The sequence below is a fragment of the Aquila chrysaetos genome, chromosome 17 (assembly GCF_900496995.4).
Source record: "Aquila chrysaetos chrysaetos chromosome 17, bAquChr1.4, whole genome shotgun sequence".
NCBI classification, from domain to species: domain Eukaryota; kingdom Metazoa; phylum Chordata; class Aves; order Accipitriformes; family Accipitridae; genus Aquila; species Aquila chrysaetos.
Window position 1 is genome coordinate 14,370,683 of NC_044020.1, and position 18,067 is coordinate 14,388,749.

The following is an 18,067-nucleotide window of genomic DNA, read 5'->3' on the forward strand; positions in this document are numbered from 1 at the left end:
TAACAGGAACAAACAGTATGTTAATAGTAAGAACACTTACGTCACTTAATGCCTTCTAGAACATCTTTGCTGCAGAAATATTATAAAGGACTTCCACATTCAACTCCTAAATTCCTTCTGTAACCACAAATGCCTGTATAATGCAGGAAGGAGCCTGCAAGTCAGGGCTATGTTAAGCTGTGGTTTTCCTCCCCACACCTGTTTTTTCTGTAACATTCCTTGAATTTAGTAACTTAGTGAGACAACAGCTGAAGGCTTCTGCATAGCACATGTGAATGCAGTTTGTCAGCAGCTCACAGAATGGGCTTTTCTGAGGGGCAAAGGGGTGCCCCAAAGACATCAGTGAGCTTCTAGGGAGCAAAGAAAGGGAGACGGAAGCCATCAGGATCTCTGCACAGACCATGGAAGGGGGCAATGCCTTTCCCCTCACTAAGCCCTCCTGTCCTGCTAAACCAATCCTACAGGCAAAGAGGGGAAGGGTTTAGGGTTTGAATTTGTCCCTGGGGACCCCCTGGCGGCAGCTGCAAGGAAAGGACGTGGTGTCTCTGACCCAGGTGGAGTTCCTCCATAAAGGGTAGGCAGGTGTGCCCTGCCAAATCACACAGCGGACTACTCCATTCTGGGGTCCCAGAGACTCAATCTATTTCACATGCATAGTAGGACTCCCTACGTCATCCATACCGTTTCCCCAGTCAGCAGAGCTCTGCGAAGCAGCATCACTCACCTTTAACCCTCCCACCTCCTCAAGTGGAGCAAAGCTCCTTTACGGGGTGCTGTGCCTCTCTGTTCCTCCTGCAGACGCCCAGGAACAAGATGAAGGGGAAAGCCTGGAAACCCAACATATGCACTGGAGAAGCGGCCACCCAAGCACTTCTGCTTGTCTGGACGTAGGTGACTCATTGAGGCCTGAAATCTCACAGTTCAGGTTGGTGCTGCAATATTCATTTACTGGCATGCAGCCATTCATATATCCCGCTGCACGCTGCGGCCCACCATCAGACAGGAAACCGCCGACCCTTTCAATTTGCCGCATGGGTTAAGTTTCTAAGCGAGTTACTTATTTGGGCTTATTTTAAATGAGCTGTTTCTTGCTTCTGGATAGGCTACTGTAGGTCTTGACAAGAGTTCGGCTTTCCTGTTGCTTTTGTGGCTAAACCCAACAAACGCCAGGCCGAAGATGTGTCTCCTTTTGAGAGGTAACGAGCGACCACGCGAAGCCCGGGCAGAACGAACCCCGCCAAGGTACTGCCTCTGCCACAGAAGAGGGGTGTTTTGCTGCAGAGTTCAATTTCTCACCCCTCCCTTTAAAGCCCACCCTTGCCTCTGCCCAGAAGCAACCGGCCTGAACCGGGCCGAGGCGGCAGAGCGGGGCAGGGAGGTGGCAGAGCAGGGCCGCTGCCTCCCCGCGGGCACCGGCTGTCTCAGCCGGGTGTCAGCGCAGTTCATCCCGGGCCTGCGGCCCCCCGAGACGAGCGGGCAGCCCCTGAGGCGAAGGGGCTACGGCAGCTCGGCGGCCCTTCTTCCACCCGGCCGGGCCGCGCTGCCGCGAGGTGCCGGGCAGGCCTGAGGCGGCGCGGCTGCCCCTGGCGGCGGGCCGCGGCGGGGCCGAGTTTCACTTTCTGTCCCGGCGCTGCCCGAGCGGGAAACGAAAGCTAGGCGGAAAAGTGGGCGCTGCTGCCCTCTGACGCAGCCGGCGAGGAAAACGGCGAGGCAGCCCCGCTCCGCCCGGCAGCACCGCCGCGGCAGCCGCTTCCCCGCTGCCCTCCGCTTCCCCCCGCTCGCTGCCGGCGGCCCTCCCGGGTCGCAGGGGCTGGTGGGCTGGTCCGGCCCGCCAGGCTGAGGTGCTCCTCCGCGCCGCCGGTGAGCTGCGGTGCGGGGAGGCGTGGTGTTCCGGACCCCCGCGGGGCCGTCAGCAGGTGCGGGGCGAACGTGAGGGACCGCCGAGGCTCGAAGCGTTCCTGGTCCTGCGGGAGTTGGTAAGAAACCTTTTTGCTGGTTTGTCAGATGGGATGAGCCGGAGCCACGGTGCACCCGGAGGAAAAAAAAAAAAAAAAAAGGAGAGGTTAGAAAGGGAGACGAACAAACACGTAGTTTGACAGCAAAGCGGGAAGTCTCATTTCAGTCACGTCCGAGAGAAGAGTGGCGGTGAAGGGCTCCAGTCCCTGCGGCAGCCCTTCGGGGAGCGCCTCAGGGCGGCCATCTCCTCCCCAGGGCCGCTGCCGCGCAGCCCACCTCGCGCCCCGGCACCATTCCCCTGGCCGCTTGCTCCCCACGATACCCGTGAGGGGAAAGGAGCGATGATGGCGGGGAAGGGGCGACAAGGGACAGAGGTGGCGGCCCTCCCCAGGCTTCGGGGACTGTGGTACAGGGGCGTGAAGGGACCATTGGGGGTTTGCCGTGAGAGGCTGGTGTCTCGGGAGGGCAGACAGGCTGTGGAGCAGGCCCGAGTGAAAGGGGGGATGCTGGGCTGGCTGAGGGAGGGCGAGTGAGAGGGCCCGATGGTTACGGGGTGGAGGGTATGAGGACGGTATCGCCGCTGCCTTTTCTCTGCCTAGCGCTCGCGTGGTCGCTTGGCTCGGCCAAGCCACGTGCGTTGATGGAGCAGTACCGAGTCCTACGCCTGATCTGCAAAGGAAACCGAGAAGCGACCCTGCTTCTCCAGTAAGAGAGGAGGAATCGGGGGCAAGCGGGGAGCCTGCTCCTCAATTCCTATGCTCGCTCACCAGTTTTTTTTATACATTTATGCAGGGAAAGGAAGGTCAAGTGCAAGTCTTAGGAGTGCTGTATTTCTGGTAGCCAAAATGAGGCAGTTTTGTGCAAGGGTTGGGAATTTGTGTTCTTGTCCCTGCTCCTGCACTGGGGTTCCTGCTAGTAGTGTCTGGGCGCCTGGGGGAGAGTTTCACTGAACCAGAGACCCAAATCCTCCCATCTCTGTATCCCACTGCACCTTCCTGCCCTAGTAGCTTTCTACCTATTTCTCAAGTCACCCAAAACCTTTTAGCCGTGAACTTGCTCTTTCGTTCCAGCCTTAATCCTACCTCTCCTGCCAAAAGCTGCATCTTGCAAGTTCACCTCATCCCTGGTACATCCCTAGCTATTATTTAGCTACTTCTGCTCTGCCTCTCCCCCTCCTTTCTGTCTCCTTCGGCATCCCCACTGGCTGTGAGCATTACTTACCTTCTGGCTGATATTACACTGACTAAACCCAGTGGCTCTCACAGTACAAGCAAAGGTGGGCACCGGCTCCAGCTGGGCTTTTGGAAACCTGAATGCCTCGTTAAATCATTTCTAGGGGAAGAGGCAGTGTGAGTTCAGACTCTGTTTTGCTGAGGAAGAAATCAAATCCAATTTTTCTTTTCCTGCACAGCTGTTCTAATAACTGGGTTTGGATATAAAAAGCAATATTCTTGAGTCTATCTTTGAACGTCTGACTTAATTTTTTTTTTTTCCCCCCAAATAAAACTCCTCAGCAAATTTGACAATATTTAGTGAATCTGAGTGTATGACACTTAGAGTTCAAAAGTAATCTTCAAAAGTAAAGAATCAAAAGTACAGTTGGGAAAAATCAAGGTTTAAGGTAATAATTAGTGGGAAAAAAAAAAAAGTATTTCTAGTTTCCCTGCCTGAATCTTCAGAAACTTTGATATTTAACATTATTAGGCACAGTTAACCTGAAAAATAGAAATAGCGTGCTTTTAAAACAAAGATTTTCTTTTTGTGAAAGGCAGAGCCAGGCTTTTTTTGCTTATTTCCCTTTCTTGGTAGCTTTTATTCATTCTTTCAGCATCTAGTCTTAGGTTAATTTTATGTGCTGTTTAATATTTGTAAAATAATAATTTTTGAGCATGTGTTTTGCATGTCCGTGTCCCGGCCACCCCCCGGTGAATGCTTCCCTAAGCATATCCTTTTTTTCTGATTCTGCCTCCCTGTTGGAGGTGGGCTTTTAAAAAGTTTCATTTTTGTGTAATTAGTTTTAAACATTTGTTACATTTGCTTGTGTATTTTTACTTTGCTTTCATTTAGTGATTTTTCTTTTTTTTTTTTTCAACTTTTATTTAAAGAGCCAGTAGCTGAGTCATAAAAGACTGTCAGAGTAATGGTCTGTTCAATACTCCCTTGAAAATCAAGGCATTATAATGGTTCTCTTGCTTAGGCAGTTACTTTGACTGTGATCACTTGAAGGAGCATAAAAAGAAACTGATCTTTAGGTGCCTAAATGCCTTTAAAAATTACAGTCCAAAGTGCCACAGTAGAGCTGTGACTAAGGCACTTAAAAGCAATGCAGAGAGCCCAGTACAGAAAACAAACAAATGCTTATCAGCTCAAAAGGCTAGAGAAGGTGAAGTTTGCCCTTTTGAATACTTGGGATATTTTGGGTGATAAAGCATTACTTTTACTGAACAGAGGAGTTTTGCAACATCTGTGATTTGGACAATTTTAATCATATTATTTACCAGATTTTCTTGAACAGGGATATCTGGAGTTCCCTGGCTAGGTGGAGCTGTTTCTGTGGAATCGAAGGTTCTTTTAGCCACAAAAGGAAGACAGGATGTGCAATTGCCGTCAAGCTCCATGTCTGTTACTTTGCCAATAACCTGCAACCTACAATACCCATGTTAATTCAAATACACCAAATGCCGTCACAGTAATCTTACTAATTTTATTGACGTTCCAGCTTTTTCATAATGAAAATATCAAAGACAAATCTTGGGTTTCTGGGTGTGTCCCCTCTTTCTGACCTTTCTGTATCTTTCTGCAGTCCATCTGTCTTTGTACAATATTGTTGATGGGACAAAGGAGTGGACGTCAAGAAAGAAGCAAGAAACTAGAGCTGGCACTAAGCGAGACTATGAAGGCAGAAGCAGAAGTACAAAATAATAAAGAGGAAGACGAAGAACCAAAGGCCAAAGACCAGAGGCTAACATCAGTCTTTGGTGTGGCAGACTTAAAAAATGGTAATAATGTTTTGCCTATTCTTCACTCTCATATTTTCTGTTTCTATACCTGCTGTTCCATTCTCTGTCCTTAGGCTTCATTTTCTCCTATTCTTTACCTCTTCCCTGAGGAACATACATATGATTCTCATTTTGCCCTGCCAAGTAACCGCTTTGGGTTTTCGGGAAGGGATTACATGGTGATCTCGGAGCTTTTTCCCATTTTAAGTCCTCAAATTGACCACTGCAGCTGAAAAGGTCTAGATGCTGATCCTGTCTCTTTCTAAATACAACCAGCATTGCCTCTAGATTTGCTAAACCATGGACTAGGCCCTAGTTATTCTGCTGCATCACTAGATTGGCCTCTCAAAAGCTGTCATCAGTATTTCAGGTGTACATACTGTTCTATCCCAGCTATAGCCCACCCTTACCACCAACTGTATGCATTTCAGGGTTGTTCTGAGTTTCCGTTCCATGTCCTCTCTTCCTACAGTGATGACTTCAGAAGAAAACCTTCTAATTTCTGACCATGGTTACTTATACTGCTTTGGGGCACAGAATATGTCATCTTTTTAGATGCAGTGTGAACAGCTGTGACTTGCTTTTTCCACTTCTCTCAGGCTAGTTCCTTTCTTTGAAACTGAGACAAAGAATACCAGAGGTAGGCTGAAGGGGAAACTTGAAGCCTGTGTGATGGACAACTAGTATGTGGTCCCACATGTAGCTCTTCGTTTTGTTATTAGTCATGGCTGTGTAAAAGGCTGAATAAAAATCCTCATACAGGCAGCCTTTGACTTCTGTTTTTTTTTAATTTTATGTTTAGGTGTGCTATGAGAGGACTAAAAATAGAGGAACTGGGAGACATCTGAGTATCATAATCCAGGCTTACTTGGATTTTTCCTGTCAGTTGCCAAACAAAAATAAACATTATCTGCTTGAGCAACATAAGGATAGATTGAACACTCTCAGGTCTGACCAAGATGCTGGGCCTACACAGTGAATGGCTGAATATGTGCAAGAGGAGTTTGCCACTTTCAAATAATTTTAACTTTCTTTCTTTGTACCTATCTCCAGGCCTCACTTCCTCTTTTTCTCTGCCTACAGAAGCTATTGGACTGTACAACGTTGGACTGAGTTGCTGTCTGAACTCTCTGCTCCAAGTGTTCCTCATGAATATACACTTCACAGGGATACTTCGAAGGTACCACCTGTTTGAACTATCTGAGATACTTCCATTGTTGGTCTGTGGTGTCCTTTCCTTTTTTTATACGGGATGTACATTTGAAGGCTTGGATCATCAAGGTGCTAGCAAAGTGCCTTCAGCTCACTCAGCAAGGTCTCTGCCTTGTTGTGTCTGTCAAATACAGACTAGGGCCTGCAAAGGTAGAAGTTGTAGTGTTCTGACTTGTTAGCCATCTGTGATTCATGTGCCATTTGCACACCAGTAAGCTGCAGTCTTGAACTGAGTCTTTATGACTTGTATCTTTCTTTTCCATAACAGGATATGATTTTATTCCAGGTATACTCATAGGCTGTTATAACTAAAGGACGTGTTGTGTCTAACCGTATCCACTATGAATTTTGTAACTTTAAGCATGTAAACTTAAACATATTGTGATTCATAGCTTCTGGCCCCTGATTGCCCTGGCTAACACCTGATAGAGAAGAGTAAGTGTTGTTGCAGATAGCAAATACACAGTGTTATTTTGTTTTGCTTGACTGTGGTCTCTACTTGTTCGTGAGGAGGATTTGGACTTCTACCTTCCTACCAACTGCGCTAATAACTGGTTTGATTTGTTTTCAGTTTATTCAGTTCACTGCAGCTTTAACCATGTAAGTGGATCATTCCTATTCAGTCCTCCTTTCTCCAAATTTCTTACACACTTACCAGTGTGCAGAGGGGGAAGAAGACAAGTTACAGACATGCAGAGATGAGAAGTGTCATAAATGGGCAAAGCTAAATAATGTGGACAGTAGGTTACCATTGTTATTTGAAGAAAGACTTAGAAAAACCTGTGGACTGCAATAAATTTAGGGAGGATAAAGAGCTTTCCAGTTGGCATATAGTTGAAATACAAGCATTACGATATATATGCCCATGAAATTTTGAGGGTATGTTGAGAATGAAGGCATAAACAGGTGGGAGGCAAGAATAGCTCTGAAACTAGCTGTAACTAATGTTGTTTCTAGAGCCCAGAAAGCCCTTCAGGTCCTGCTCGGTTTGCCCCTTATTGAGGAACAGGTTGTCATGGTTTAATCCCAGCCTGCAACTAAACATCACACAGCCCCTCACTCACCTCCCTCACAGTGGGATGGGGGAGAGAATCAGAAGGGTAAAAGTGAGAAAACTTATGGGCCGAGATAAAGACAGTTTAATAGGTAAAGCAAAAGCTGCGCACACAAGCAAAGCAAAACAAGGAATTCATTCCCCACTTCCCATGGGCAGGCAGGTGTTCAGTCATCTCCAGCAAAGCAGGGCTCCATCATGTGTAACGGTGACTTGGGAAGACAAATGCCATAACTCCAAACGTCCCCCCCTTCCTCCTTCTTCCCCCAGCTTTATATGGTGAGCGTGATATCATATGGCCTGGAATATCCCTGTGGTGGGTTGACCCTGGCTGGATGTCAGGTGCCCATCAGAGCCACTCTATCACTCCCCTCCGCAGCTGGACAGGGGAGAGAAAATATAACAAAAGGCTTGTGGGTCAAGATACGGACAGGGAGAGATCACTCAATCAGTTACTGTCATGGGCAAAACAGACTCGACTTAGGGAAAATTAACTTAATTTATTGCCAATCAAACCAGAGTAGAGTAATGAGAAATAAAACCAAATCTTAAAACACCTTCCCCCCACCCCTCCCTTCTTCCTGGGCACAGCTTCACTCACGAATTCTCTACCTAGGCTCCCCAGTGGCACAGGAGGACAGGGAATGGGGGTTATGGTCAGTTCATCACACATTGTCTCTGCCGCTCCTTCCTCCTCAAGGGCAGGACTCCTCACACTCTTCCTCTGCTCCACCGTGGGGTCCCTCCCACAGGAGACAGTCCTCCACGAACTTCTCCAATGTGGGTCCTTCCCACGGGCTGCAGTTCTTCATGAACTGCTCCAGCGTGGGTCCCTTCCATGGCATGCAGTCCCTCAGGAGCACACTACTCCAGCGTGGGTCCCCTGTGGGGTCACAAGTCCTGCCAGAAAACCTGCTCTGTGGGCTCCTATCTCCACAAATCCGCAGGTCCTGCCAGGACCTTGCTCCAGCGTGCGCTTCCCACAGGGTCACAGCCTCCTTCAGGTACCCACCTGCTCTGGCGTGGGGTCCTCCCCGGGCTGCAGGTGGACATCTGCTCCCCCGTGGACCTCCCTGGGCTGCAGGGGGACAGCCTGCCTCACCATGGTCTTCCCCACAGGCTGCAGGGGAATCTCTGCTCTGGCGCCTGGAGCACCTCCTCCCCCTCCTTCTTCACTGACCTGGGAGTCTGCAGGGTTGCCTGTCTTACATGTTCTCGCTCCTCTTTCCAGCTGCAGTTTCTGTGCCGCAGCAACTTCCCCCCCCCCCCCCCTTCTTAAATCTGTTATCACAGAGGCACTACTACTGTCACTGATGGGCTTGGGCCTGGCCTTGGCCAGCAGCGGGTCCATCTTGGAGCCGGCTGGCTTTGGCTCTGTCAGACAGAGGGGAAGCTTCTAGCAGCTTCTCACAGAAGCCGCCCCTGTAGCCCCCCTGCTACCAAGACCTTGCCACACAAACTGAATACAATCCCTTGGGTCAGCTGGGGTCAGCTGTCCCAGCTGTGTCCCCTCCCAAATTCTTGTGTACCCCCAGCCTACTCCCTGGTGGGGTGGGGTGAGAAGCAGAAAAGGCCTTGACTCTGTGTAAGCACTGCTCAGCAGTAAGTAAAACACCTCTCCATTATCAACACTGTTTTCAGCACAAATCCAAAACATAGCCCCATACTAGCTACTATGAAGAAAATTAACTCTATCCCAGCCAAAACCAGCACACAGGCCAAGTTAAAATTGTGGCCTTTTACTTTAAAACTGTCAGCCTGCTCTGTGGGATGAGCTAGTGCAGGTGTCTGCTTCCCCTTTTTTCCTTCTTTTGCTGAAAACTTGTCCATTCTGCTTCCTCTTGGGTTGCTATCTGTGCTATCCACCTCTGCTCCTTCAGGTGTGACGTCTAATATTTCTCCATTGTACTGCTTGATTACCATTCGTGTTGCTCCTTCTCTTAATAGGATCACAGTGCCACCACATGCTGCAGAGAAGAGGAGGAATGTCCCATACCAAATGCTCCTGCTGTTGGAGGAGATGCAGTGCGGCAAGCAGAAAGCTGTTTCTCCCACAGCCCTTGCTTGCTGTCTTTCAGTATACAGAGTGAAATGTAAGCAGCGCCGCGTCATCCCCACCTCTATCTGCAGACCAAGGATGTTAATTATCAAGCACTAACAAGCAGTGCAGACTCTGACATCTCATTTAGAGATTCAGAAATGTGAGGAGTTAGGTACATGATGATGTAGCGCTCTTTATAGCTGCCTCCCAGTTGTGAGTGAGATGCTGTGTTTTACTTGTGAAGAGAGAGGAAAAAAGCCCCTGCTGGATATCCTTACTGATGTCCAAAGGGTGGGAACACTATCAGACTGCTAGAAGACTCAGCTGCTGATACTGGCCAGAGGGCAAGGGCTGTGCAGGGCAAAGGGAAGACAGCTTATAGCTTGATTTGTCTTGCTATACTGACATGATAATAGTGAAACAGCTGCTGTTTCTTATTAGAAGGAAAGGATCATGTGGAAAAGATACTGAGTTCACCCAGATCCCCAAGGATAGAAACTATATCCTTCCTGTTCCTTGTTATAAGGGCAAAGAGAAGAATTTGCTGGCTTAACCTCCCCCCCACCCCGGGAAGGGTCCCAAAGGAGAGAGATTGTTAAATGCACGAGTTCCCGGTGACAATGGGATGCTGAGGGTCTGTTTATGTGTACAAATACACATGGTATATCCAAATGCTCTTATCTTTATCATATAAAAGCCAAAACAGGACAGCACTGAATGGGACAGATGGTAGCCAGCCCAGACCTATATTAAGGAGCAACATGAGATAACCCGAATATTTCTGTTTGCATTATTTTTCCCCCTGAGACTTAATGGCTCTGCATTCTGCCTTCTCTCTTCCAAATAAAGAGAGATGTTCAAAGAGAGTTTGTAAAGCTTGGCAGCTTCCCACCTTGCCTTTCTGCTTTAAAATTCAGGTGTGGTTCATGAAGTCCTGTATCCCAGCGATTGGTGCTTTACCTGGATTACAGATGTGCTATTATACATAAGGAAAGGTATATTTTCTGAGCTTCATTTAGTCAGGGATGTCTGTAATCTTACTAGAACCCAGCTGAAGTCAGTACCTGCAGACTTGCAGGGAAGTTGAAAACACTTCCACCTCAGGTTGTTGGATTATTCCACAAAATTTGTTTCACATATAATCAAACATAGAGGTAGTCCAGAAATATCAAGATTTTGCTAAACTATGTGTAGTTTTTGCCCAGTTCCTAAGTCTGGAGTTCATCACAGGCTGAAAGCATCAGTTCTTCATAGTCAAGGATGTGGATTCTCCCTGCCGCCCCTCCCCCCCCAAATTGAATCATAGAATCATTTAGGTTGGAAAAGACCTCCAAGATCATCAAGTCCAACCATCATCCATGCCCATTAAACCATATTCTGGAGTACCTTGTCTACACGCTTTTTGAATACCTCCAGGGATGGTGACTCAACCACTTCCCTGGGCAGCCTATTCCAATGTCTGACAACCCTCTCAGTAAGGAAATTTTTCCTAATATCCAACCTAAATCTCCCTTGCCGCAACTTGAGGCCATTTCGTCTCATCCTATTACCAGCCACCTGACAGAAGAGACTAGCACCCACCTCACTACAACCCCCCTTCAGGTAGTTGTGGAGAGTGATAAGGTCTCCCCTCAGCCTCCTTTTCTCCAGAAAAATTCAAATTCAATCTTGAAGCAATTCTCTGCTGAGCCATTCTAAGCAAGCTGTGCATTGAGCTGTATCCCACCATCTTAGGTTTTTTAATGTCCCAGTTTAGCTGGAGTGGAAAGCCAAAGCGTAATGTTATTGCATCATCCTTGGCTTCCTGTGCTGAAGCTGTGTGCTTTTTCCCTGGGTAGGGGTCAAGGGGTTTATACCATTCTGTGTATGAGACGTATGGATAGACCTCCCTGTCATTTTTATCTCAGGACTCAATAGTGTTATAGCCTTAGTGAGGGGATGGGGGAGACAAGTCTGTGCAGCAACAAAGATGAAAAAGAGAACAGAATCTTCCTTGTATTGTTTCTAATAAGGACTCAAATAAATGCAACCCTTAACTCAATGAGACATCTGAGCCCTATCATCCCGTAGGTATTTAGTATACTCTTGGCCCTGCATCCGGTGACAAGGACATGGCTTTTGCACTGGGTTGTACAATGGGGCACTCAAGCCCTCCCATCTTTTCCCACTGCCTGCTCAGGTCACACAGAGACATTGCAGCTTGTCTCCAGTCTAAGCTCTGTTCCTGGCAGGGAGCGGCAAGGGAACAAGAGGCTGGATCTAATGGGAGACAATAAAGTCCCTTTGCTGTCTGTGCTTGGTGCTGTTCATAATACTGATTGAGGTTGTGTTTTCTGTTTGTCCAGTGTTTGTGCAGCATGATGCTGCCCAGCTCTTTCTGACTCTCTGGAACTTGATAAAGAGGCAGATGAAAAAGCCACAGCTGGTAAGGATGGTCACTGAAATGAACACCAGGTCCTTTGGCCCTTGTCATGTGTGGTTTACTCTGTTTCTTGAAGAAGAATCCTGTTCATTGACGATTGTCCTAAATGAAATTCTTAAAACTATACCCTATTTGGATCTTTCCTCACATCTTTCAAATGGGAGAGGGAATCTTGGTTTCATAGGCTTCAACATTTTGAATCACAGTTAACTTTTGTTTATCTTATTCTTAGGGCATGCCAGGGTCTCTGTTCTAATGGGAAAGCTGATTAATAACAAAAAGATTGATCTTTTTGCAACACTGAATTTAGTTATCTTGCATTTCTTTTTTTCCCAAATTTCTGTAAGCATTTATTGGTGTGTCTTGGCACAGCTCCTCCGTTCTTTGAATGTGCATTTCATTATGATTAGTCACTGTTAGTATGTTATGTATATGACAGTTTCTCCCAGGGGAGCTGTGTAAGGTAAGAGAAAAGTGACTCATCCTCAACCCACTGTCATAGTTTTATTTGTACTGAAGAAAGGCTCCTATTGCTGGTCCAAACAAAACAGTAAAATTCTGCATCAAAGCAGACATTTAACTGCCTGGTCTTGTTATAGGCTATGTCTTTCCCATCTGCTAGGGAATGAGGGGAAGGAGTTGTTCTCCTTTAAATGGTGGGAGGTGCCCTGTCCACATAAGTCAATGTCAGATCTGGGTTCAAGCCTTAAAGCAGTAACATTGCATGAAGTAACGTGTCCACGTGGGCTTTCCCACCCACAGAGGGAAATACCTCAGCTGTGTTCTTCATAAACCTTTTTTTGGCCTTTTTTTACCCCTCCAGGTTGAAGAGCTGAATGATTTGTACACTATCTGTGTACAGGAGCACCTGGCCTGTCAGAAATGCTCTTCTGAATCAAAGAGGAACAGCAGCATGTTAACCCTTCCACTGCCAGTGTTGGATTCCAGTTCTCACGTGCTGAAGACTCTGGTAAGTTCGGTGGCAGCACTGTTTCCTTAGGAAGAAGATTCCCCTCTGTTCACTGTGGGAGGCTTCTCCTTGCAGCACTGGTGTCTCCTGGGACTCATCTAGAATCTCTGCAGGGTGTCTGGGACTTTGAGGTGATCTTTTCTCATTCACATTTCTTCTTTGTTTTGAGGGGTTCTAAACTTCTCAAAAAAATTTTTGATTTGGGGAATGGAAAATAAAGTCCTTGAATCGCCTTTCTAAAAGAAATGTTGACTAAATACTCTGTAAGACTCAAACTCATACTACACAGTGATGTGTACCTGTGAGATCTTAGATACAACAGTGAGGTGCTGTAGATAACTTGTAATCCCTGGCCAGACACACTACATTTGCCCAGTGCAGTGTTCTTTTACTGTTAAATCAGTACTGCTGTTTGATATCCAGGTACAGAAATGATGGTGGCTATGTAGGTGCTGCCAGGAATAGAAAGCAGATTTTTCGGGTGACAGGGGACCATTGGACCTTACTTATTCTCTGACCACTTTATACTGTTTTGTCCTAAAGGAACCTCTTTCAAAACCTCTAAGGCTTTGAAGTAGGTATAAAAGACATTTATGCATCAACACCTTTTTTGTGGAAAATGTGGTACTCTATTTTTTTTCAACTAATGTAATCACAGCAGCAGGTAGGAAAAATGGGGTACCTTTTTCTAGGCTGCTAGGCAATATTTTGTCCTTTGAATAAAACATGCCTTCTCTAGCTTTGCTGTTTGCTTGTACCCTGTGAAACAAAGTAGAAACAGAAATCCAGCCTGAAGGAATTCAGTTGAAAGAAATACCCTCTGTCTTCTTAGGAGGACTGTCTGCAATGCTTTTTCCATCCAGAAGAGCTGACTGACCACAACATGTGTTTCTGTGAACAGTGTGGAAGGAAAACACCTTTTCTGCAGGTAATCGGAGAATTATTTCCCCATGTCTCTTACTCCCTTTAGGACTGGAAAGGGTGGGGAAAGGACTCAGCCATATCAGTTTAAGAGGAGATCAACAGCTCAAAGATTTGTCAGCACAGCAATGTCAACATCTTTCCTGTAGGAATCTTCCCTACTGTAGATGTAGCTGTAGCAACAAAAGAATGCTTTCATGGGTTTTAATGTAAGTCACCAAGGGATGTAGCATTTCTGTACCAGCAGAAAAGCTTCTGTTGGTTTATGCTGAGTTTCCACTGTGGCGCTTTACATTGCTGCGTAGTTCCAGGGGTAGACAAGAATATTTTACTGGACGTGTGCATATACATAAGAGTAGGATACTGTAGGGTGATTCCGTTTCTTCCCTGCTCTCCACTGGACTCCCCATTTTTTTACAGTATTGGTGTCTGCCAGCCAATGAATTAGCTGTTTCATGGAGAGACAAGTGCATTGAAGAGAGAGGTGTGTGAAGGAGACTGCCTCAGCTGAAGGCTTGGAGGGGACTTCCCACAACTTTTTCACCATCGGGCCACCTCCGAGGCCACAATGCATCCATTTGTCTTGGTGGGAATCATAGCAGCAGCAGTAATATCAACTAAGGCAGTGCTGAAAGAAATGAGCTGTCAGCTTGGCATCCTTCACAGCGGTCTAGTGGCCACATGTCACCAGGAAATAGGCTTGCCTTTCCTCACCTACCTAGTGCTACCAACCTAGGGTTAGGAAAGCAGATGAGAAACAAAGCAGCCCTTGAGACACCCAAGGCTGGGTGCTGATCATGCTGAAGTTCAGAAACTTGGTTATCACAGCTCTGTTACATGTATGTGTCTCGTGTGCAGATGAGATAAAAAGGTTTGGCATCTGCTGTCTGGTGGAATTTGCAATCATTCACTGTAGCACTGACTGTTCTCCATGCTACATTCATGGGGTGGCAATGGCTGTTTCCACCCCACCTCCCCAGGGTTTGTTCCTTAGTTTTCAATTGCAGTATTTATTGCTTTACAGAGCATGAAGCTAGTCCATCTGCCGCAGACTCTGACCATACACCTAAAGCGCTTCTGCTTCGAAAAATCAGCGGACATTCACAAGCTTAGCCACTATCTGCCTTTCCCACAAGACCTTGATTTCAATGCAGTCTTGACAGAAAATCAGTGCCAAGCAGATGACAATGAAAAGGTGAGATACTCCTAATGCCCTGTTTAAAAAGGGCAGATTCTCTTCTCCCCTTTGCTCAAGTCTCATAAAAACTTAAGAGATCACACCAGTACTTGCCTCAGTTCAAAGCACCTGTCTTAAAAATGTATGTCTCAGGCTTTATCTGTGCCTGGTGTTGTCTCACATCCCATGGTTTTAACTGGTTCAGGAATTATTCAACTTTCTGTGCTCAGATTAAATCACCAAATGCACTATAACTGGAGCTTTCTGCCATAAGGACAAAAACCAGGCTTTACCAAAAAAAACCCCAACCCTTTTTTTTCTGAGAGTGTTTAGCATAACTTTTTCCTTCCGTTTCTAAATATACTAAAGAAAAGATGAAAACACAGTTCCTTTGGGTGACCAAATCCAGACATTGTAAACAGTGTCTTAGAGGCAACTTCTGTCCTGTGGTTCAGTCTCCAGGGCAAGATGGCCTCAGTGAGCAGGATACCTACTGCTTTGCAGAGGTCACCAGTCCAAGACAGAGGAACTCCATTCTTGGCAGTTTCCCATGCAGTGTTGTTTGCCAGAGTTGAGGTTAGCAGGGGGACAACAGCTTTGCCAAGCAGCTGAGAGTGATCTGCCACACTGTGGATCTGTTCCCCTTACTGAGAAATAACAAGGGAAAGTGTGGCAACAGCAAAACCTCACTGGTGCAGTGTTGGCTGCAGTGTAACCCCTTTGCTGCCCCTTTGCTGTCTTACTGCCTTTTTCACATTCCTGTGATCTCCAGGGAGGCTGCTAGCCCATAGCTGGCAGGCAAAACTCTGAGGGTAAGAGCGAAAAAGGCAGGATCCTCAAGGCCAATCTAATCTTTCTCCTCTTTCCTTATGAAACGCACATTCTTGCTGTCCTGGCTGCTGCTTCTGTTCAGCCAATGGCAAATGAGAATTGCTGCACTGAAAGTTACTCTTTGTGGCTCTTCACAGGCTGCCTGGAAGTATGAGCTTTTTGCTGTTGTTGCTCATTCAGGATCAACTAGTTGTGGACACTACTGTGCCTATATTCGAAGTCTCACAGAATGTAAATGGTATTGCTTCAACGATTCTGAGGTTTGCCAGGTGAGGAGACAAATCCACATTTCTTTTGTAGCTTCCTGGACACTCCTCCAGAATCTCATTCAGTCTGACTGACTGCTGATGAAAGAGAACCAGGAAAGAAAACTGAAGCTGCAGAGCTTTGTGCACCTCATTCCTCTGCTACAGCATACTCTGAGCTCAGGGCAAAGCGGCTCTAGGTTCTGTACCAAACAAGGCCTCAAGTTCTGGTTTGCAATTTGCAGAAGCAGCCATTCACTCTATACCCTACTTCATGTACTCTAGATCCGTTTAATGTATGTATTCAGAAGAGGCAAAGGAACTGTTTTTCCTCAAGGGTAAAAGTAATAAACTGATTTATTAAAAGGTGTTTAGTTCCTGCAAGTACCACTTCTACCACTCTTAGGAGAATTGCTGTGCTGGTATCACAATATGTCCATCTCTTAAGAGTTTTTACCAGCCTTTTCTTGTGTGTTTTTCTTCTCTAGGTATCGTGGGATGATGTTAAATGCACCTATGGACATTCCAACCTCCACTGGTAAGCAAACACATCAGTTTTACCTAATGCTGCTCTGGGGTTTGGAATGAGGGTAGCAAAGAGAGAGAAGACAAATGGTTTGAACTGCATATTGCCTGGGATGTACTGGGGGTGCAGGAGAGTGGAAGAGTCATTGCTGTGTTCTGGTTACTTTGATGCGACTGTATATGACTATACCAGTATACCTGCAGGATTACTGAGTAGCCTCCAAGGGGGCTGCAGGAGTGGTCTTGTTACTTATGATTGCCACTTGGACCCTATATCCTGACTGAAGTTAGATACGTCTGTCAGGATTCCTCCATGCTTTTTGTTTTGATGCATCATAAGAAAATGAGCTATGGAGGGAGGTAATCCCTCCTATAAGCTATAGTGCTGCCAGGGAGTCAGCTTTGTGTGCTGCCTCAGAAACACTGGAGAGGGCCAGTTCAGTTGACCTAAACCTCAAAAAGCTGAGCAGGAGCAAACCTGGGAGGTTACTTGCAAGCTAGATCTTCAAACATACATTTTGGTTTGCTTTTTCTTTGCTTCCACAGGGGAGAAACGGCCTATCTCTTGATTTACATGAAAAAACATCCTCAGTAGCCTTATCCAGGAGTATCAGAATGTCTCGGGAAGCTCTGCACTGTCCATGGAGCTCAGCACCTCTGTGCCAGCGTGGATGTGTACAAATGTTCCACAAGAAAGACGTTCTGCACTCAGTCAGCGACCTCTGCCTTCACATTTATTTATGAAAAAAGTTCAGGAGAGACTCAGCTACAAAAAGGATCTGCACCTAGAAACTTTTTCTTTCATATATTCATATATTTTTGGTATTTATGTGATTCTGTATACTAATTTCCTCTTAAAACGTAGTAAAGTTAGTCCTTGTCTCTGCTGACTTACCAGTTTCTTTAATGCTGATGCCTAGATTCCAGTACAGGGGAAGCATTTGGCCTGAAAGCCTGCATGATGTTCCAGCGAGGCACCTGGTATGGCTGAAGAGCTGTGATAGCCATACCTAGCCAGTAAGACTGTAAGAGCTTGAGACTTACTCTGCCCTTTTAGCACCATGTTAGATGCTGGCAAGCTGGGCAGGGGACCCCAAAAGTCTTGTGAAACAGCTGGAACAAGGACCAGAACCCTTATGGTACATGCACCAGTGATGTTTTCTCCTTAAAGCCTTCCTGAAAATTAATCACTGCAGGGGTTGAGATGTGTTTGAAAGTTGGTGTCAACATAAAGAAGTGTTTTTAAACAGGAGCTATTGTAGTAGTTCTGATTTACAAGGTGAGTTTGTGTATATTTATGCAGATGATTATTGGTTTTGCATGCTTATCAGGCATTTATATGCATTTTCTTTCCTGTATAGATGTGGTGGGTTGACGCTGGCGGGAGCCCACCCAAGCCGCTCTAACACTCCCCCTCCTCAGCTGGACAGGGGGAGAGAGAGTACAATGTTGAGATAAGGACAGGGAGAGATCATTCACCAATTACTGTAATGGGCAAAACAGATTCAACTTTGGGAAAAATTAATTTAATTTATTACCAATCAAATCAGAGTAGGATAATGAAAAAAAAGCCCACCTCAATCTTAAAACACCTTCCTCTGACTCCTCCCTTCTTCCCGGGCTTAACTTTACTCCCAGTTTTCTCTGCGTCCTCCCCCACAGCAGTGCAGGGGGATGGGGCATGGGGGTTGTGGTCAGTTCATCACACGTTGTC

At 46.4% G+C, this 18,067-nt stretch overlaps 1 protein-coding gene across 4 annotated transcripts; it reads left to right on the forward strand.

Moving 5' to 3' along the window:
* Nucleotides 1-1,404: 1,404 nt before the first annotated feature.
* Nucleotides 1,405-17,235, forward strand: USP18 (ubiquitin specific peptidase 18). Of its 4 annotated transcripts, none has more exons than XM_030040330.2 (11): nt 1,405-1,860; nt 4,760-4,955; nt 6,039-6,135; nt 9,169-9,314; nt 11,608-11,687; nt 12,508-12,654; nt 13,487-13,582; nt 14,600-14,770; nt 15,721-15,852; nt 16,317-16,366; nt 16,900-17,235. In XM_030040330.2, exons 2-11 carry the CDS (start codon nt 4,787-4,789, stop codon nt 16,946-16,948), a joined length of 1,137 nt encoding a protein of 378 aa, XP_029896190.1. In that variant the 5' UTR covers nt 1,405-1,860; nt 4,760-4,786; the 3' UTR covers nt 16,949-17,235. The 4 variants fall into 4 exon arrangements, with proteins under 4 accessions (XP_029896190.1, XP_029896192.1, XP_029896191.1 ...); XM_030040332.2 differs by having other exon boundaries at nt 1,693-1,976; XM_041129682.1 differs by lacking the exon at nt 1,405-1,860 and adding an exon at nt 1,901-1,976 and having other exon boundaries at nt 4,779-4,955.
* Nucleotides 17,236-18,067: the final 832 nt, after the last annotated feature.